General features: G+C 36.3%; 1 protein-coding gene and 1 long non-coding RNA gene across 2 annotated transcripts in view; one reads left to right on the forward strand and one right to left on the reverse strand.

Moving 5' to 3' along the window:
- LOC147830443 (uncharacterized) overlaps positions 1 to 19,692 on the forward strand; it is a 90,117-nt gene extending 70,425 nt beyond the window's left edge. The window contains exon 3 of the long non-coding RNA XR_015452657.1: positions 16,512 to 19,692. This is a non-coding gene — a long non-coding RNA (uncharacterized LOC147830443). The remainder of the gene's footprint in view (positions 1 to 16,511) is intronic.
- The window catches only part of Ift57 (intraflagellar transport 57), a 66,775-nt gene that overhangs the window by 38,961 nt on the left and 5,512 nt on the right, over positions 1 to 22,302 (reverse strand). The window contains exons 4-5 of the mRNA XM_004835762.4: positions 20,663 to 20,753; positions 16,232 to 16,300 (exon numbers count right to left, since the gene is read on the reverse strand). Coding sequence (XP_004835819.1) covers positions 16,232 to 16,300; positions 20,663 to 20,753 — 160 coding nt within the window. The remainder of the gene's footprint in view (positions 1 to 16,231; positions 16,301 to 20,662; positions 20,754 to 22,302) is intronic.

Consider the following 22,302-nt stretch of genomic DNA (forward strand, 5'->3'; position numbering starts at 1 on the left):
AAATTTTTTAAATGACATTCCATTTAGGAAAGATTTTGAAGTACAAAGAAGTACAAAGATTAATTTATGTAAAATGTGGAAAATATAAATGAAAAAAAGCTCAAGTTTCTTTCTTTCTTTTTTTTTTTTTGGTACTGGGGATTGAACTCGGGACCTTGAGCTTCTTGGGAGGCAGGCAACAGCACGACTGAGCTATATCCCTGGCCCTCAAGTTTCTATTTTAGACATCAGAGAGCTCATTTAAATATAGAAACATTGAATTGTCTTGAGTACTTCACAGAATGCTGTGTACTTCTATACAAAGTGAATCCAGCATAACACAAGAGCAACATAGCTGGGGAGGGGATTACAACACTCACAAAGTGGACATGAGAATGTATATGATGGCAGGGAAGAAGATACTGAGTTTCTCTGCTGAAACCTAAAGCAATGGGGAAGGTTCTCTGTCATGTACATCTACACTGGCATCCATAACAAGAGCAAGGCCATGTACACACTCACTGGCACATCTGGTACCTCTCATGGGCTGCAGAAGGCCCAATTCGGAGTGGTTCAGTTCTATACCAAGCAGGGTAGACTACAGGGGGTGGTGGTAAAGAGGCTTCATCCACTGCGAATAATACGTAAATATGTGAACCCTGAAAATTGGGCCGCATATGGGTATACACCAGCTTGCTCCTACCAGGGCATGGGCTCCCAACCCCAATCTCACAGAGCCAGACTGAACCAAGGTATGCCCTCTCAGCAGCAGTTTTGTGTGATTCTTAATAGAATGTAGATGCCTTGGTTACTGATTTAAAAATAAAATTTGGTTACAAAGCCACAATTTAGGTGAGTTGAAACTAGATGCTATTGATTAAGTCCCAGAGCTAGTGATGTCTGCTTTATCATTCCACTTTTCCTCACCTTACAAGAGGGTACAATTCAAAATCAACAAACAAGGCCCAAAGAGTCTGTTTTTCAGGACTGGTTACAGGACTGTTCCAGTTGTCAATATACTCAAAAATTTTACTCAGGAAAAAGCATGAGTCTCTAATTTTCACAAAGGAAAATGTGTTTGCAGTGGCCCTGTATGAATAAGACCCAGGATCTGAGTTAGTAGGGTACAGAAAGGTCAAACGCTGCATTATGACATCCCAGTACATAAGCTATTTGTTTTTATATTGGACTTTTCAGTAAGTTGCATTTACCCTTACTAACTTATTATTTGGTTCTCTTTAGCAATGATTTGCTATCCCTTCTTGGCCGTTGGGCTAAGATCAAATGTGTAGCAATGATTTGCTAACTCCTACTTTCAATGTCCTAAAATGATTTAATGTAGGAACTCAAAAAGTTTCATTGAATTATAGACCATATTTAAAACACTGGTGGAGGGCTGGGGATTTAGCTCAATGGCACTGCTCCTACCTCACAAGTGCAAGGTCCTGAGTTCGATCCCCAGTCTCAAAAATAAATAAATAAAATAAAATAAATATTGGTGGAAATGGCCTAGTTATTAAATGAAGGGCAAAATGACATTGATAGAACAGTATTAACTTATTCAAACTCTACAGTCTGTACTTCCATGTTTGCACATCTATTTCATAACTTCATTCTTCACTCAAAATTTCTTAATGTCTAATAAGTGGAAACATTAACTATGCAAGCCCTATATGAAATAAAAAAAATTTTAAAACTCTGTACTATGCCTTTGTTATGATACTTTGAGAAAACCTGAATTGTTTATCCATTTAATAAATGGCATTTTATGTGGGGATATTAGGAAAAGGGAAATAAACTGCTATTTTCATTTAATTAAAATTTTATATTATCCCGACAAAATCCCTCTGAAACAACATTAACTAAGATCAACCTCAGCTTTGGGGAACTTTTCAGCTACTGCTGCTGAAGCTCAATAAGACATGCTATCTAGTAGTCTCATGTTTAATTAATGTAACTAATAAACCATTTGTTAAGCTCCTACAACATTCAAGGTAAGAATCCAGGTACTGTGCTTGGTTTGGAAAGATAAAGGGATTCAATCCCTGCCTGCAAAGACTTTACAACATATTGGGAAGTTTTTGAGGTCAGTTAATGGGAGCAAAATTTGGTTTTAGGTGAAAAAAAAAAGAGGAAACTGATGAGGACTGATCCTAAGACTGTCAAAGGAAAAACTGGAGATAGTGTTCTAAATCATCCCATAAGGTAACCTTGGGCTCAAATAGAGGGCCAGCCATCAAAGTCAGTTCAAGGATCAAACATGTGATGTTTAAAACTATGCTCAGAATCTTGTTCTAGAAGGTAGTATCTCTTTCCCCCAGGTAAGCAGCATCTAAAGAAAGACTGTATTCTGTATGTGTATGTATATAAAATGTATGTTCATATATATAGCATATATGTGCATATAAATTTATATAGGAATCGCACATCTATACCAGTACCCAAATTCTTCTGAGGTGTTTAAGTCATAGATCTCCTGAGATGAACCTGAAAATATGATTACATATCAAGATTAAGTAACACCAGGACTCAATGAAAAGAGAATTAAACTTTCTTGAGAGTCATAACAGTATGGTGTAAATGTTGCAAGGGTGAATCCCACCTCTACCACTTCCTAGCTACTGGTCAAGTTACTAAAACTTTCTAGATTTCAGGGTCTCTATGAAGTGAGGACAATAATAGAACCTTCTGTATCAGAAAGGTTCCTATAAGGATTGTATGAGATGATATATTTGAAAGATTTGCAACTTATGCACAAATTTGTTTCTATGTCAGTGGCACACTTTTTTTTCAGACTTACAAAAAGCTGCACAAACAGCAGAGGATTGCATATACTTCTTTATTTAGTTTCTAGTTTGTTAACACTTTACATAATCTCAAGGTAATTAAGAACAAAAGGGTACAAAGTTTATGTCTAAATACTGAGATCTGGAGACATTTTTACGTTTTTCTTCATATTCTTTTATGCTTTCTTTTTTTAAAAAAAAGGAACATAGGGAAGCCCTACCAAGGTCAAGAGTCGCGCGGAACACACCTAATCTGCCCGCTGCAGACAGACAGGTATGCAGACGCCCTACCGAGGTCATGAGTCACACAGAACACTCAGAATCAGCCTGCACCCCGGCAGGAATCCACTGGACAACCCCACCCCCCCATCCTCTGTAAAGCCACCTGGTTCCACTACAAAGACACAGAGGACACTAGACCACCAAACCACGGTACTGGATCCCGCCACTCCCAGCCCAGAGGTAGGGGCTTCTGAGCCACTGTCCCACTGCTCCTGTTACAGAGCAAGGTGCTTCCCAGCCACCATCCCTCCCGCTGCTCCCAGCCCAGAGGAAAGGGCTTTTGGGCCGGCTTCTGTCACCACACTCCTAGACCAGAGGAAGGGGCTTCCAGGCCACCATCCCTCCCGCCGCTCCCGGCCCAGAGGTAGGGGCTTCTGAGCCACCGTCCTACTGGTCCTGGTCCAGAGGAAGGGGCTTCCTGGCCACCATCCCTCCCACTGTTCCCAGCCCAGATGAAGGGCCTAATGGGCCACCATCCCTACCACCGTTTCCGGCCCCTGTCCCACCTGTCCTACCTCTCCCAGCTCAGAGGAGGTGATCCTCACCGGGGACAACAGCACCCCCCCACCCCCCAGTCGAAATGAGAAAACATGTAAACAAATCTCAAAACCAGACTTCCACATCACCTACAGCAACCCCAAAGGGAAATGAGATGGAACACTCTGATACTCAACCACCTGGACCCACTGAACTGGCAACAAAAGGGGGTCTGGAAAAAATGAAATCAGAAATAATTTCTCACATAACAACAGAGATTGTGCTCCTAGTGCAAGACATGATTAATAAATCTAGAGAGGAGCTCAGGAACATGATGGAATTCCAACATAGGAAACAAATGGAATCCATAAAACAGATGCAAATAGATTTCCAGGACATGAAAAACTCCATTGCAAGTCTACACAGCAGAATGAGCCAATGTGAGGACAGAATTTCAGATATAGAAGATAAGATTGCAATTAATGACCCGGAAAAGAAAAATTGTTTCAAAATTATAAGGGAACATGAGAAATCAATCAAGCAGCTGCTAGACAATGCAAAGAAGAATAACATAAGACTGACTGGAGTCAATGAAGAAACCGGAGAGAGTGCAGGTGACATAAAAAAACTTCACAGAAGTAATGGCAGAAAACTTCCCAAGCAGGGGAAAAGAACTTGACATGCAGATAAGTGAGGCATATAGGACTCCAAATAGCCTTGATCAAAAAAATCTACACATAGTTAAGATTCCAGAAACCCAGAACAAAGTTCTGCAAGCAGTTAGAGAAAAGAAACAAATCACTTACAAAGGAAAGCCCATCAGAATCACAGCAGACTTCTCAACACAAACCATCAAGGCAAGAAGAGCTTGGAGTGACATATTCCAAGCCCTAAAACAAAACAGCCTCCAGCCCAGATTGATGTACCCTGCAAAACTATCTTTCAAAATTGATGGAGAAATAAGATACTTTCATGACAAAGAGCACCTTAGGAACTTCATGAATACCAAACCAGCACTCCAAAGAATTTTACACAATATCCTAGGAACAGACATTGAGGATCACAACCCCAGGAAGCAAAGCAGAATGAACCCATCTGGCATGACAAGAAATTAAATGTAGACGGGGAGAACCCAACAAAAAGAAAAAGTCATGACAATGGCAAGTCAATACATTTCAGTTATAACCATCAACGTTAATGGACTCAATTCACCAATCAAAAGAAAGAGACTGGCAGAATGGGTCAAGAAGCAAAATCCAACAATATGCTGCACACAAGAAACACACTTAATTCAAAATGAAACTCAGACTGAAAGTTAAAGGGTGGAAAACAATACTCCATGCAATGGGAACCGAAAAAAAGCAGGAGTAGCTATCCTCCTTGCAGGTCAAGTAGATTTCAAACCAACACTGACTAAGAGAGACGAAGAAGGACACTACATCCTTGTAAAGGGAACAATCCAAGAGGAAGAGATGACAATCATAAATATCTATGCACCAAACGCTACTGCGCCCAACTATATAAAACAAATACTAACAGACATGAAAAGTCATATATGCACTAATACAATTGTAGTGGGGGACCTCAACACCTCACTGTCACAAATAGATAGATCAACTAGACAAAAAATTAATGAAATATTAGAACTCAATCGAACTCTTGAACAAATGAACTTAACAGATGTTAACAGAGTTTTCCACCCCACAAAATCAGAATACACATTCTTCTCAGCTGCACATGGGTCATTCTCCAAAATAGACAACATACTCACACATAGAACATGTTTAAGTAAGTGCAAAGGAAGTGAAGTTATCCCCTGTATATTATCAGACCATACTGTGATGAAACTGGAGATCCATAGCAAAAGAAACTCAAAAAATTTCATAAACACGTGGAAATTGAACAACATACTTCTGAATAACCAATGGGTCACAGAGGAAATTAATGAAGAAATCAGACAGTTCATTCAATTAAATGACAATGACAATACAACATATCGGAATCTATGGGACACAATGAAAGCAGTCTTACAAGGGAAATTCATAGCAGTGAATACGCATATTAGGAAAACAGAACGAGCTCAATTAAATAAGCTGAAGCTGCACCTCAAGCTTCTAGAAAAAGAAGACCAGGACAACCCCAGAAGTCATACAAGGGAGGAAATCATAAAGATCAGAGGAAAAATCAATGCAATGGAGACTAAGAGAATGATACAAAAAAATCAATGAAGCCAAGAGTTGGTTCTTTGAAAGAATCGACAAAACTGACAAACCCTTAGCCAACCTTATCAGATAAAAGAAAGAAAAGGCCCAAATCCATGCAATTAAGAATGAAAAGGGTGAAATTACAACAGACCCAGTAGAAATCCAGAGGATCATCAGTACCTACTTCCAGAACCTATACGCCAATCAGATGGAAAACACAGAAGAAATGGACAAATTTCTAGATACATATGAATTACCAAAGTTGAATGAAGAAGACCTAAAAATTCTAAACAACCCAATATCAACCAATGAAATTGAAAATGTAATTAAAAACTTATCACCTAAGAAAAGCCCGGGCCTTGATGGCTTCACTGCTGAATTCTACAAGACATTTAGAGAGGAACTGCTGCCACTACTGTTTAAACTCTTCAATGAAATTGAAAGGGAAGCAATACTCCCAAATTCATTCCTGGAAGCAAGCATCACCTTGATCCCCAAAGCAGAGAAAGACCCAACTGAAAAAGAGAACTATAGGCCAATCTCACTAATGAACATAGATGCAAAAATCCTTAATAAGATACTGGCAAATAGAATGCAGAAGATCAGCAAGAAGATCGTATGCCCTGATCAAGTGGGATTCACCCCAAGGATGCAGGGATGTTTCAATATATGCAAATCAATCAATGTAATACACTATATCAATAGAGCCAAGGACAAAAACCATATGATTATCTCCATAGATGCATAAAAAGCATTTGACAAAATCCAACATGCATTTATGATAAAAACCCTACTAAAAATTGGAATAGATGGTCTCTACCTCAAACTGATAAAAGCCATCTATGAAAAACCAACAGCCAATATCATACTAAATGGTCAAAACCTGAAATCCTTCACACTCAAATCAGGAACAAGACAAGGATGTCCACTATCACTGCTCTTGTTCAATATAGTTCTGGAAACATTAGCCACGACAATTAGACAAGAGAAAGAAATAAAAGGAATAAAGATAGGTAATGAAGAAGTCAAACTGTCATTATTTGCAGATGACATGATACTCTATATAGAAGACCCCAAGAACTCCACCAAAAGTCTTCTAGACTTAATAACCAAATTCAGTCAAGTAGCTGGTTACAAGGTCAACACACAAAAATCAATAGCTTTCCTCTACACCAATGACAGACTCACTGAGAGAGAAATAAGGCAAATAATTCCTTTCACAATAGCATCCGAAAAACTCAAATACCTAGGAATCAACCTAACAAAAGAAATCAAAGACCTCTTCTCTGAAAACTATAGCACTTTGAAAAGAGAGATTGAAGATGATATCAGAAAATGGACAGACATACCCTGCTCCTGGGTAGGAAGGATTAATATAGTGAAAATGGCCATGCTTCCAAAACTGCTATATAGATTTAATGCAATTCCAAATGAGATCCCAGCAGCAAACTTCATGGACCTTGAGAAAATAATCCAAAAATTCATTTGGAACAAGAAGAGACCCAGAATAGCAAAAGCAATTCTAGGTAACAGAGACATGGCAGGGGATATCACAATCCCCAACCTGCAACTCTACTACAAACATACTGTGATAAAAACAGCAGGGTACTGGCAAAGAAACAGACCTGAGGACCAGTGGAGCAGATTAGAAGATGCAAACAACGCCAGATACACTCAGTCATCTCATCTTCGACAAAGGAGCCAAACACCCTCACTGGAGGAAAGATAGCCTCTTTAATAAATGGGGCTGGAAAAATTGGTTTTCAACTTGCCAAAGATTAAAGCTAGACCTATATCTCTCGCCATGCACTAAACTAAAATTGAAACGGATTAAAGATCTAAATATTAAAATAGAAACTCTGAACCAGTTGAAACAGAGGTTAGGTAGAACTCTTGAAGACATGAGTGTAGGAAAAGACTTTATGAACAAAACCTCAGTTGCCTGGGAACTTGCACAAACAATCAAGAAATGGGATCTCTTCTTATTAAAAAGCTTCTGCACAGCAAGAGAAAGAGACAGTGTGAAGAGACAATCCACAATGTGGGAAAAAATCTTCACCTGCTTTTCCTCAGACAAAGGTCTACTATCTCGAATCTATAAAGAACTTAAAAAGATCAGACCTCCCAAATTTAAAGACCCAATCTGAAAATGGGCATCTGAAATGAACACACATTTCTCAGACAAAGAAGTAGAAATAGCAAATGAATACATGAAAAAATGTTCAACATCACTGGTCATTTGAGAGATGCAAATGAAAACAAGGCTGAGATTCCACCTCACTCCAGAAAGAATGGTTGCTATCATGAAATCAACCAATAACAAATGCTGGCAGGGCTGTGCGGAAAGAGGAACCCTGCTCCACTGCTGGTGGGATTGTAGACTGATGCAACCACTGTGGAAATCAGTGTGGAGATACCTCAAAGAACTAGGACTGGAAGTCCCTTTTGACCCCGCTATTCCACTGCTGGGGATCTTCCCCAAGGAATTAAAAGAATCATACCACAGTGATATATGTGCACCCATGTTCATAGCAGCACAATTTGTAATAGCTAAATCTTGGAAACAGCCCAAATGCCCATCAACTGGAGACTGGATAAAGAAAATGTGGTTTTTTAATAAAATGGAGTACTACTCAGCCATAAAAAATGAGAAATTAGAGACATTTATAGCTAAGTGGATGCACATTGAGGTGATACTCTTAAGTCAAATAAACAGGGCACACATGTATAAATAACAAATAGTTTCTCCAGTGTGAGAAACTGAAAGTGTAATCAAGGACTAAAATGTATAATAGGTAATGTGAAATAGGAAGAAAAGGGGCAAAGGGGAAGGAAGTGGGAGGGCTAGGGGAAAAGATGGAAGGGAATGGGATAAATATGAGAAAATGGAAAAACAGGAACAAAATCTTTGTAAATAGGGAGGAATGGAGGGGTTGAAGGGAGGGCTGGGGAAGGGTGAAAAATAAGAATCAAGAGAGAATATGTAAAGGTGCAAATTTCCAATGATGAATGTCTTTATATTGTATACCTAAAATGTACCAATGATTAGAATGAATAATCGATAATGCAAAATAGGAAGAAAAGGTCTAAAGGGGTAGAGGTAGTGGGGGGGGCAGGGGAAAGGAAAGAAGGGAAAGGAAAAACGATGGGAAATGGAAATAAAGTCTTGTAAATATGGAATCGTGGAGGGGGTGGAGGGCTAGGAATGGGGAAAAACTAAGAACCAAGATGTATTATGTAAAGATACAATTCCCAATGAGAAATGAAATTGTGTTTTATACCTAAAATCTTCCAATAAAATAATTTAATAAGAACAAAAAAGGAACATATTTCACTTTTAAAAAGAATAAATTTTTTCAATTAGTAGGTAAAACTAAGTTTAACTTTCAAAATGTAGCTCATAAGGTGGTAAATAGTTTCAATCACAGAAAGAAGTCCATTTTAATGAAATAGTAAGATTAAATTTAGCCTCATAAAGATGTATATAGAAAAGGAGAAAAGAGGCAAGCCAGTATTTACAGTGAGGAAAATAGAATAAGCCAAAATACTGAAATTGGAATGAATATGGCTTATAAAAATCACAAGAGACACTTGGGACTTAGAAAGGTGAATATTGGAGAGCAAAAAAAGAAATATAATATGAGAGATCTTAAAATCTAGGTCAAGGAATGTGAATTTTTTTCCTCCAAACCAGAGAAGAGGTAAAGAAGAGTTCTAGGCAAGGTACAATGGCTTCATTTATTTATCTGATATATATTTATTTAGTGCCTGTAACATGCCACGTACAGCTCTAGTATAAGAACAGTGAGGAAAACAAAATGCAAAAGCATTCCATTTATGTTTCATAAAGGTTTTTGAGTTGTAAATTTCTGGTGGTAGAAGTAGATGGGGCTGATGTGATAAGGGAAGGTTATCACTGAGGAGGTAGAATTTAAGCTGAACTTTTGAACATTTGAGAACCAGAGAGACAATAAGAAGCTGTTTTAGATAAAAGGCAAAGAAAAGAGAAGAATAAGATAGGAGGAGATGTGCTCACAAGATGTTTGGAAGCCTATGAGGGGGCTCTAAATGGAATTAAAGGGTTTGTGGAAGACAACAAAGTTGGCTATGTGGACAGTTGTCAAATTGCTAAGGATCGGAAAAGGTGATCAAAATTTTATTGTTTTTTAATCTATGTAAATGACTCTACAAGCAGTAAAAAGCCTCAAAAGTTACCAAATTCGAATTCCAAATGATCTGACAAGTCATGTGTTGGTAAATTAGAGGGAGAAGTAAGGTAAAGCATTTGGAAAAGGGTGGGGTTGGGAGTGAAAGATGAAAGACCATGTAGATCTAGAAAATTACTGTCCTAACAGGTAATGAAAGAATCTGGCCTTGAAAGACAGCTGAAGGGATGAGTATCACACATTTTTCAAAGGCAGCATCCACAGGTCAGGGTGATTACCTAGACGTTCTGGATGAAAATCAGATATTGGAAGCACTAACACTGCCAGGGTGGGTGCCAATGAGGAGTTGTGAGAACTGGGTAGTCTTAAGGAATGTGGCTTACAGAGGACTAAAGATATGTACATATTCTGGGTACCTATCTAATACACTTAACTGTATAATAAATATCTGCTCTTACTATTGATTCAGGAACTATAACCTATGTTTTTTGAAGAATGTCAGCTTTCAAATGATGCATGAAAAAAATCATATTTCATAATGTACATATATTTTATACTTTTCATATTCTCCTCAGTCATTTCTACAGAAGAGACTTTGCATGACTGAAATTTTATCTAATGGTCCTTCACTAATAATCCCTAGGACAGATTATAAAAATAAAACTATGACATCACTAGGCCTTCCTAATTTACACTGAAATGCAAGTTTCTTGATAACTTGTATCCCGTGTAAGCTTCTTATTCAAAAATACTGGTGGCAATCTAAGGACTTTTAATATTGAGAGATTAAGGCTTCTTTCTATGCACATAAGAATGTAGGTAATGAATTCCACTCTCTAGGAAAGGTGGAAAATTATACAAAATAAGGAATGCATAAAGTACATACTGTATATCAGCACCATGGCAGGTACTGTTCCACAAGTTAGATTGTGTTAACCTCAAAATGAGTCTGGGAAGGATTGGGTCCACATGTTACAGATAAGAAAGCAGAGTCACAGAGAAGTTAATTAACTTACTGCAGTAATGTGCCTAGTGACACACAGTTAGGATTTTAACTGAGGCTGCAGTACCTACCTTGAAGGTCTAGAGGAGACCTTAAAACCCCTTGCTTCCTATTCCTTGCTAAACCCACAATGAAGCCAAGATGTAAATAAGGTCTCTTTTATTTCAAGTGTGGATTCAAAGGCTACATTAAAGATTAAGCATAACTGTCATTTAGGCCCCAAAATATCTACTGTTTGAGCGTCCTCTGAGCAGTAAGAAGCAGTATTTTTTCTAGCCCACATTTCCTATTCAACTCCAGATGTAAAACTGATGGAGGTGATGCAGGTTAGTTACAGAGAAATAAAAGGATTTGCTCAGTTATAATGTGTTCTGTCACACTCAAATGTGAGGCATTTAAATAATTTCTCCTGGGAAATGCCAACCATGCACTTCTCTCAGAACACCGACTGGAGGTCTACCAGGCAAGTACTTCAGGGAAGAAGGAAGAGTACTTTCCTCAAGCAAGAGTCAGAACCAATGGTAAGCTATGGAGCCAACTATGTTTGAAACAGTTTTTATAGACTTTATGGCTCAAAAAGAACATTTTTGTCCAGAAGAAAGGTCTAAATCATATTTAAAATGCAGAAAATTTAAAGTATTTAAGGTACTAACCCAAGCAGATCCCCCTTTTTCCTTCTTTGATTACCATATTGCAGACTTGCCTAGATGACATTCTAAAACTGAAATGTTTTTATTCTATGTTTACATTGTTACTTCCTTTCAGTTTCTGCTTTTTAAGCTAAAAAGTCTCTCAATCTTGGTACAATGAGTTTTTGCTAAGTAATTAAAAACCAATTGTGTTTAAACCTTTTGAGATACTTAGTTTTATGCTGTACCGCTCAGGATTTGGTTTCTAAAACCTCAAATTTAGCATCTCAAGGAAGAATAGTATCTATGGCATGTTTGAAAAAAATGTTTTGAAATAAAGTGATGGGCATTTAAAAATAGAATTGAGAGAGCACATGGCCCCCTCTCATCTTTTCTTCACTGGGAGAGAATGACACATCTGCATTATGCTGCCAGAACAGAGTTGCTCTGATTCTGTTGAGTTTCACAATGGAAAGGGGAGCTACAGAGACCACTCATAATAGAGCATAGCTACCAGAAATGTGCAGGCAGTCTTCCCAATTGACACACTTCACAAAGAGAGAAATGACCAACACACCTGGCTAACACACTGCCACCAGCCTCCTTCTTTGCTTCACCCTCTACAGCTCTGAACATTGTACCATACGCCTAACTGCGACAACTACTAACTTCAATTCAGCACTAGTGTCTTCTGTCTTGTCACTCTAAGGGTGACTTTGTAAATTCCAGATTTTAAGATGTTCAGGAATTAGAGATGCCGAGAAAGCGGAACTTTGTAGGCTACCTTTGCAGCCTAACATCCATTCATTCTAAGAGATGCTATCTCAAAATTAAAATAATTAACCTACAGGTGACATTTCGGAAGATGACACATTGCATCATAATTGCAGTTGTTTCCTGAAAAGTTTCATGTTTGGTAAAATCATAACTGGAGTAAAGAAATTAAAGGGGAAAATTACACAGTAAGAATGGCCTTAAATACATTTTTTAAATCTCCAAGTAAATAATGTTGTGAAATGCATCTACTTCCCAAGCCAATTTCATCACTTCCATCAGGAAGAAACTTCTCTTTTTTCAGTGCTCAGAAACACTACTCTTGTGCCATGATCTCCCTAGGCAGTCAGTTAAGTTTAATCAATGGGTGGAGAGTATCTCTTTATAAACCTTCACAAAGTAACAGGCTTCAGATATCTTGGGGTATTAAAGAGGATGGGTCACCAGGACCTCTCTGAAGGATTTGTTGCCCAGCTGCAGGGAACGTGGCCAGCAGACAGCCTCCTGCTGTCAGCTCCCTCAGAGTTTATCCCACCTGCAAAGAGCCACTTCGAGTTGAAATATGCCCTTCCTAGCAGAGCTTGCCTCCAGGGCCTGAGCCAAGTGGGCAAACACTTGCTCCAGAGCTCCTTGAAAGATTGGCTAAGTCTTTTTGTCTGGCCTGTATCAAACCAGACTTCTCTGCCTGATTCTGGTTTCTACCCCCTTTCACAGGTGGCTGTTTCTAATAAATATCTTATATACCAAACTCTGTCACCTCTGCTTCCAGAGAACATAACCTGTGACATGTCTTTTGTTTGCATTTTCCTCTAGCTTCATTTTACCTCATCTAGGGAAAATGCCTGTGTATCCCTGATTCTTGGACTATCAAGACACTTAAGAACACAATTTTCAGGGTCTAGACTTCACTTTAATGAAAGGAATGAATAAACATAGATTTCTCCCTTCATATCCTACATGATACATAGAAGAAACAGTATTTTAAAGTTCTTTTCTCTGCGAAGATTAAACTATACCTTGCCTCTAAAATTGCAAATAGAAAATATTATACACTCAATCATGTATTCATTCAATATTATTGATTACTGAGTAGCTTCTATACACCAGGCATAGAAGAAAAAAAGCCAGTGCAAAAGCTTGTGCTGTAGAGATTACATTCTAGTGGTTGAGACTAACAATAAACAGACCAGTAATTAATATAATACAATGCCAGAGTCTGTCAAAAGTAAAGATGGGTAAGAGGGTAGTTACTGAGTGATTGTAGAAGATTCTATTGTTTAAAAGCCACAGGAAAGGAAAGATACAAAGTCCCATACATTGCTGGGACTACATAGTCACATACACAAGTATATCAGTTTCCTGGACAGCAAGTATCATTCTCTTACTAGTGAAAATTTTCATCATGTTTAACTTTACTAAAGTGCTATTTCTTCTGATCTGCAAGTCCACCTGCTATATGGAATCTCGATCTTAAGTCTATGTTACTAACCTATATAACAATTCTGTCTTGAGGAAAGAGTACCACAAGCCATCATAAGGTGGAGTTAGACACAGCTGTCTCAGGCAAAAGGCTTTCGTGGGCAATACTATAAGCCTGCCAGATTTTTTAAAATATGAAAAGGTTTTCTGTTTCATTAGTACTTCATGGTCAACCATCCACAAACACCTGGTGTTCAGATTTCTTCCTCTTGTGAAAATGTAACCAAAGTTTTAACAATAAAGGGTATACCAGTATACTCTATAAGCTTTATCCAGAAGATCTAATACTTAAGATAAAAGGCAGACGTAGGGTAGGAAGAAAACCCTTTCTCAAATAGTTTGAGATGATAAATTAAAATTAGGACCAACAGAAACAGGGAGAAATGGTAATGACACATTAAATTACTTTGATCCTTTCCAATACTTAAACTGTTTTTTCTGGGGGACTCCAAAGGCTTCATAAACTTCTACATTGTCAACAGAATGTTTAATAACAAAATGACAGTTTCTTTCTGAGAATAACTGTGGCTACATCTCTACTTGCTCTTGTTCTCAGACTTTAACATATATATTATATAAGTACCAACACTATGTCGTACTCGCTCAAGGTAGGAATCAAACCATATCTACCTTGTTGAACTCCTGTTGAGGTAAAGAAAAAAACAGTAGACTTGAAGTTTAGAAAAACATTTCAAATTTATGTACTATAATATATTAGCTTTTTAAAAGATTAAACTTCTGGATGTGGTGGCCCATGCCTGTAATCCTAGCACTGGTGAGCCTGAGGCAGGAGGATTACTGTGAGTTCGAGGCCAGCATGGGCTACATATTGAGTTCAAGGCCAGTCTGCACTACATAGCCATACCCTGAGAAGAAAGGAAGAAAGGAATAAAAGAAAAGAAAGAAAGAGAGAGAGGGAGGAAGAAAGAATAGAAAGAAAGAAGAAAGAAAGAAAGGGGGGAAGAAAGAAGAGAGAGGCAGGAAGGAAGGAAGGAAGGATTAAACTGTCTCATGGTTATATTCGTAAAGAGGAGATAACAATATCTACCCAATTACCTCACAAAGTCAGTAGAAGGAAGTATTTTAAAATAATTTTAAAACTACAAAATTATTTGCAAATATAAGATAGTTACAATTGCAGTTTACTTGTTTGATTCAAATGTTAACATTATTCTGATATAATTTTCTATTAATCAATTAAAATACCTTCATTCATTTAAGAAGTATTTATTCAATACCTTGTATTTTACATTATAAGGAACATAAAAAGAGATAGTTATCTTCATTATGAAGGAGCTTAGTCAGATTTGACAGGGAATCACAGGAAAGGTGTGGTATTAGTTTTTGCTAACATATATTGAACACTTTGTATGCGACAGATATTGCTCTAATGCTTTATATGCAGTAACTCTTTTGATCTTTAAAAATCTTATGAAAAGGGTGACATTTTCATTTGCACAGATGAAGAGGGTGAGGCAAAGAAATTCACATATTTGCCCAAGATTAGAATTCTAGTCATACACTGGGCAAGTTAGCCACAATGTTATGGTACATCTCAAGCTGGCCAATGGACAGACAGACAGGCAGACAGAAACACACACACACACACACACACACAAATAATGAAAATTACTGATACTAAGGCAATAAACAATCAATAAAATGATGAGCTTGGGGTAGGGTGGTCAAGGAAGTCTTCATGACAGAAAATCAAAACGAGATTCAAACTTGAGGATTCTGACAAAAAAAATTAAGTAAAGGACAAATAATACATTACATATGTATTTTTGAGGGTACATGGGTATATACTTTATTGAAATATACACATATAGAAAATGCAAAAATTCAATATGTACACTTGAAATATCTCATCGGGAGTGTACTTTTATAGACTGATTTCATACATTTTAAACACAGTAAAAAATGTATTAAAACAATGTCTTACTACACATCTATACACCAGTCTTAGTACAATTCATTTTATTTCAAAGAATTACAATTTAAGTATTGTTCTATAATCAAGATCATTCAATCCTGGCCTATTTTAATAGAAAATAACTTGAAATAAAATAATTTGTTTTTCTATAGTAAAAAATGCAATCAAATTAATTATTTCCAGTTTGCATGAGAAGCACTGTGTTGATTTTTTTTTTTTGGTACTGGGGATCGAACTCAGGACCTTGTGCTTACGAGGCAGGCGCCGGAACCACTGAGCTAAATCTCCAGCCTGCACTGTGTTGATTTTAATGGTATAGATAGGAGGCTGCTTCTCACCCCTCTGGATTTTTTATTATTGCTGTAATTGTAACATTTTATACACAGGAAAACAATTTTCAAAGCTATTTTTCAAATAATACATAAAATAGTGTCTAACAATGGTTTCTATTCTTTTAGATTTCCAGTAGGCTACATTGATTGTTTGTTGGTCTTATGTATAGCCAATAAAACTTACCAAGCGATAGGTCTGGGCCTTTAAAATGTTCAGATCAATAAAGTTTTCTTCATTATCCGTCTCTTCTTCCTTAGGAAAATTTTAAAAAGTTAAAATTATAAAAATATTATAAAGAATTATTTCTAGCTTTCACATACTATACTAAGCTGTACTAAGCTTGATATAAAGGCTGGTTCAGCAAAGTGTATTTAAAATCCTAATAAACACATGCTTAACAGCTTATACGTTCTTTGAAGTTTTGATGGTGCTATTTAACAGGTTTTTTTTGTTTTTTTTTCAGTCACTGAAGAAAGAAAAAGGGAGGTGAAGGAAAGGAGCCATGATGCTCAACTATGGATAAAGATAAAAATAGGAGAAAACAACTCCAAGTGGTACTTCTGAGACAGTGGAAATCATTTATAGAATTTTTGTGCAACATGACTGAAATGGATAAGAATGAAAGACCACCAGACACAAAAGAGCCTCATTTGCTCCAGGGATCAATCACAATGATGCATACTTTTTACAAGTCTTTTATGCTCAAACTTGATGAGGTAAATAATGGTTACCAATACTGCTTAGGCTTTGGCCCTTTGGCCCTTAAGTCTATTTAAAAGCATAGTTCAGATGGATTCCACACTGGTCCTGACCTATAAACCAAATGGATGCAGGGTGGGGAGTTGGATAATAAATGTGAGGCAACCATCTACCTAATATACAGTAAATACGGAGTCTGAGTAGTTCCAGCCATATGATCTTGGAAAAAACCAACCAACCAACAAATGAGTGTTAGTTGGTAAACACTTCCACTTGGAGAATTGTTCCAGATTTCTTGGTATACTACTGCCTGTGATTAGGTCAATGGGAAACTAGAACAACTCAGTCTACACAGGATAGTTCAGCTCCAGACCCTTCAGGAATGAAGGTTTGGGTCACCCCAGTCAGGAGAACCACAATCAGCTCTAGTTCTTGCTAAGGGAAAGACAACATAGAATGGAGAGTGAAACAAGGTAGTTATAAAGTTGCTTTGTCATGACCATTTCCTCCTTATTTTGTTATGAATTATATTTGTATGTAAATATTTTAGTTTTCTTCCCTCCTTCAGGGCTTTATCACATAAGATGTACTAACTTTACGTCATAATATGTAAGAATGTTAGTTTTACATCATAGTATTTAAGTTATAAAATGTCAAGAATATCTATCACTCAAGGTGGCCTCTTCTGGGGAAGAGGATAGTACATTATCTTTTGTATGAAGGATAACTGTATCTAATTTGGAAGAATTATGACTTTATTATTGTCTTTATTAGGAGATTAAGTATGATTTAAGAAGATGTGTATGGATGCCAAATTGCAAGGGGTGGACATGTGATCATTAATTTTGTGTTGATTTGGGCATGGAATACCTAGATATGTGGATAAATATTATTCAGGTTGTGCCTGTGAGGGTACTTTCAGATGAGATATTTGAGTCAGTAGGCTGACTAAGGTAGACTGCCCTTCTGAATGTGGGTAGGCCTCATTCAATCTATTAAAGGTATAGATTAGAACAAAAAGGCTAAGAGATAATTTACATCTCTGCTTATCTTTGAACTAGGACATAAGTCTTCCCTTGCCTTCAGATTCAAACTGAAACTGACATCATCAACTTGACTCTCCTATTTCTAAGGCCTTCAGATTCTAATTAGAACTATATTACCAGATCTCTTGGGTCAATACTTTGCCAAATGTAGATCTTGGGATTACTAACCCTCCATAACCACAGGAGCCAATTCTTTATAATAATTATCTCTCTATAAAGATGTGCATGCGGGTGTGTGTGTGTGTGTGTGGGTTTGTGTGTATTGGTTCTGTTCTCTGGAGAACCCAGGCTAATACATACAAAAAACATTTAAGTTACTGAATATTATTAAGAGGTCATTCAAAAGGAATTCGACTATAACCTGGCTTAGAAAAAAGTTTTAAAATAAATTAAGATTCTCATCTCAGTAATTCAGAAGATATAACAGTTTCCTACCATTTCTTCAAATTTCTAATTTGCACCTTTTAAATTCTCTTACTACCAATTACTATGAATATGATTACTTATAGCAAGTCCAAATATTCTGTGACATGACCAATACTTAAAAAAAAAAAAAATCAGCGTGTCCTATCTTATTCTGGTCAGTACAAAAATGAAAGTTCCTAGTTTCTAAATGATTACAGCAGAACTTTGACTGTCAGAAATGATTCTCATCACCTTTCGGCCACCTAGCAAACTCTGGCAACAGAATTAACATGCCACACTTAAAATGCTTTTCAGCACTGAGGCAGCTCTCCTTCACAAAAAGGATGAGACACATAAAAGATGACTTCATAGAATAATATGATAAGGAAGAAAGGAAAGAAAAAAAATCAAGAGACATGATACAAGAAAATGTAACTTAAGAGACAACCCCTCCAAGATAGGCCTTTATTGTGTTCTTAGGATAGTAGGTCTTTACTTCATGGTTGGGAAAAAACATGTGTAAAGAGGCTGCCTTCTATGCACTAGGCCCTGCACAATAAGCTGGAGATGTAATAATGAGCTAAACTAGAAATGCTTTCTGCTCCCAGAGAGTGGGGAGGTTTTTTTCTCTCTCAATTAGTACTTTTGAGTTACATGTCTTTGAAGTTGGGATCAGGTATTTGTTGATAAACTTAATAACTATAAAGTAGTTATTAAGAAGGCAAGATGAAATATCAGTGTAGATTAAATCAGGTGAAAAATTGGGAATATGTGCGGACTTAATTTCTGAGCTTGAACGGAAAAATTTACTGTACAGAAAATAAAGTCTAAACTTCTTAAAATGTCCAAAATATTTTGGACTTGGTCCATCTTCTCAGGTATTCTTAAGACACCTTCCCTCTCAGTCCCTTGATTGTGCCAAGCTCCTTCCGGCCTTAGAGCTCTTGCACTTGCTGTACCACCATGGCCTTACTCACTGCTGGCTACGTAACCATGCTCCAGAAATACACAATGAACAGGTATATTTTCCCTTGACTTTTAAGTTTATTGCTTTAAAATATATTTTTAAATGGACTAATTCTACAATGGTTTCTTTCCTTCTGTAAGTAGCAGAGTCATCTTTTTATACAGTTAAAAATGTTTATTTGTATTGTTGATAAAATACATGTTAAAAGGGCAGGGGATATAGCTCAGTGGTAGAGAACTTGCCTAGCAAACCTGACACCCTGGGTTCGGTCCCCATCTCACACACAATAAAGTAAAACTAAAAATAAATACATATATACATGTTAAAATTTTGAAAATATAAAAAACTGCTGAAAAGAATCACCCACATTTTTACCCATTTATAACTAATATTAACATATTGAATTCTTTTACATATTTTATATTATTCAGATCATGATATAAAATTTATAATCTTTTTCTCAGTCAATTTTATAACATATAGTATTAGTTATAACTCATGTCACTAATGTGTCTTTGTAAACAACTTTTAATGGCAATATAATATTCTGTTTGGATACAGTATAATTAATTTAATCATTATTTTTTATCATTTGATATTAGAATTCAGTGATTAACACTTTTGTGGTATATACTAACTTATTTAAGCTGAAATACAGAATATATTTACAGCCTATTGATTTTATTTATTTATTTGTTTATTGGTACTGGGGATTGAACCCAGGTCCATGTGCTTGCGCAGCAGGCAGGGAAACCACTGAGCTAAATCCCTGGTCCACAGCCTTTTGATTTTAAAAAGTCATTTAAAAACTTTAATTGGTTGATGAAAGCAAAATACCAAAGTTTTTTCCACTATTTCTGTATACATGTATACTTTCTACAACATTATGGTCAATCTATTTCTAGTTCTGAGAAAGAATTATAAATCTATTTCTAGTTCTGAGAAAAAATTATCTTGAGAAAAAAAATCTCTATCATCTTAACTAGCTGAATCTGTGGTAGGGAGTCGATTATTTAGCTTCATAGATGAAATGTTAAACATGGAAGAAGGTGCAGATGCTGCTAAACAACTTAAATACTGCTGGATATTTAAAAGCATTTTAAAAGTTTCTGTACGTAATTTGAGAAGCATAAAGGAATTCCTTAGAAATGAATGGTAATCTTCTGAGGCAGAATGTATTAATCCTAAATTCTATTCTTCTGTTTTAAATTCTTTGTTAGTCTATTCAAAATCATGAGTGGTTAATAAAATATTTACTTATGTAATTAGTGATATATACATCATTTCACAGTTTAACAACATCTGCTAAAATTCCTTAGAGGACATGAACATGAACTTAATTGAAGCTGTAAACCACTGATACTTGGCATGGTATTTAAAAGCTTTTCCCCTCTAGAAACAATTAAATATAGTGCATTCCAGAAAATGAAAGTATGAGGGAACTGAGGGAAGGAACTCAAAGGTGAAAATGAACAGAAAGTTCAGTAACACACATACCATGAATTCTTCATCCACTTTATTTAATGTTAGTTCTGCATCATCTTCTGGAACAATTTCTTCTTCTACTTCTTCCACTGGGTATGATGGCCTAAAATAATTAGACTTAATATGAGAGCTTAAAGAATTCAGTGAGACAAAAGTACAATGGAAATAATAAGATCTAGTCTTACTGGGGATGTAGCTCAGTGGTCCCATGCCTGCTTGGCAAGCACAAAGTCCTGAGTTTGATCCCCAGTACCGCAAAAAAAAAAAAGAAAAAAGAAGATCTGGTCTTTTTGCTGTCCTATAATCTCTGTTAAATGTTTTGTGTATTCTTCTGAAACTTGCTGTGTAAAAGAATAAAAATGTTTATCTCCAAGTTTAAAGAATACATTTACCAAAATGACACACTACCACACTGTCATCCAACCTACATTCCTCACTTACGGATATACCACATTTAAATACACATCTGTCCTATGTTTTTACACACCTGTACTATATTCCATTCAACAGCAGTGCCACAATTAAAGTGGCAGTCTATGCTAAACATTGAGGTTGTTTCTAGATTTTTCCTAAACAATATTGCAAGAATCATCTTTGTACCTTTATCTTTATGTATATCATTTAGAATACATTTGTACAAATGGAATGGCTAGACCAACAACTTTGCACATGTTACTGTTTAGCTACATACTGTCAAAATTAGCTTCCAAAATATTTCTTTAATTTACATTCCCAACAATAATGAAAACAATGCCTCCATTTCCATACATTCTTCTTAGGCTTTTCATAAATTAAGAAAATTAATAGTTTGCTTGACCTGTGTTGAAAATATCTTCCCTAGTGTAGTACTTATAATCCTGGCAATCAAGACTATTACAGTTTTCTTTTTTGTTTTGGTACCGGGGATCTAACTCAGGTCCTTGAGCTTGCAAGGCAGGTGGTGGAACTACTGAACTAAATCCCCAGCCCAAACAAATATTTTTAATTTTTCTTTCTTTTTGGTACCAGGGATGGAACTCAGGACCTTGTGCTTGTGAGGCAGGCAGCGGCACAACTGAGCTAAATCCTTGGCCCCTATTACAGTGTTTATTAGATAGACTTGGCATCTTTTTCTTGCACAGAACCTAGATTTAACATTATACATATTATACAGCTTTTCTTCATACCACATTCCCTATACCCACCTGGTCCTAACAAATTTCTAACCTATTACTAACATATTTCTATAGTTTTAATTTTCACATTTACATTTTTGATCAGTCTGAAGTTTATTTTTATATACAAAATGAGTTTTATTCTTATTTCCAAAACCTATTAGTGGTCCAACATTAATTCTGAATAATCATTTCTCCATAAAGATCAATGCCATATATTTCTCATCTAAAAACACCCACATGTATTTGGGTTTATTTTTCAAATCCATACCTTAAAGTGTTACCCAAAATTAACACACTATTAAGAAAAGCCCTGTGAACCAGATCAATCTTCTTAAAAGATAAATTTTTAAAATTTTCATTAATTAAAATTATATAATACCTCAAAAGTAATGTTCTAGGATGTTTGGTACATTTAGATATAAAAATTATCATCTATAAGTAGATAAAATGTAATTCTATGTAATTACATAGCTGATATAGTCTCTAATTATATAG

The sequence above is a fragment of the Heterocephalus glaber genome, unplaced genomic scaffold, assembly GCF_053883595.1.
Source record: "Heterocephalus glaber isolate CG9 unplaced genomic scaffold, H.glaber_assembly_v1.0 deba00000122, whole genome shotgun sequence".
NCBI lineage: Eukaryota > Metazoa > Chordata > Mammalia > Rodentia > Bathyergidae > Heterocephalus > Heterocephalus glaber.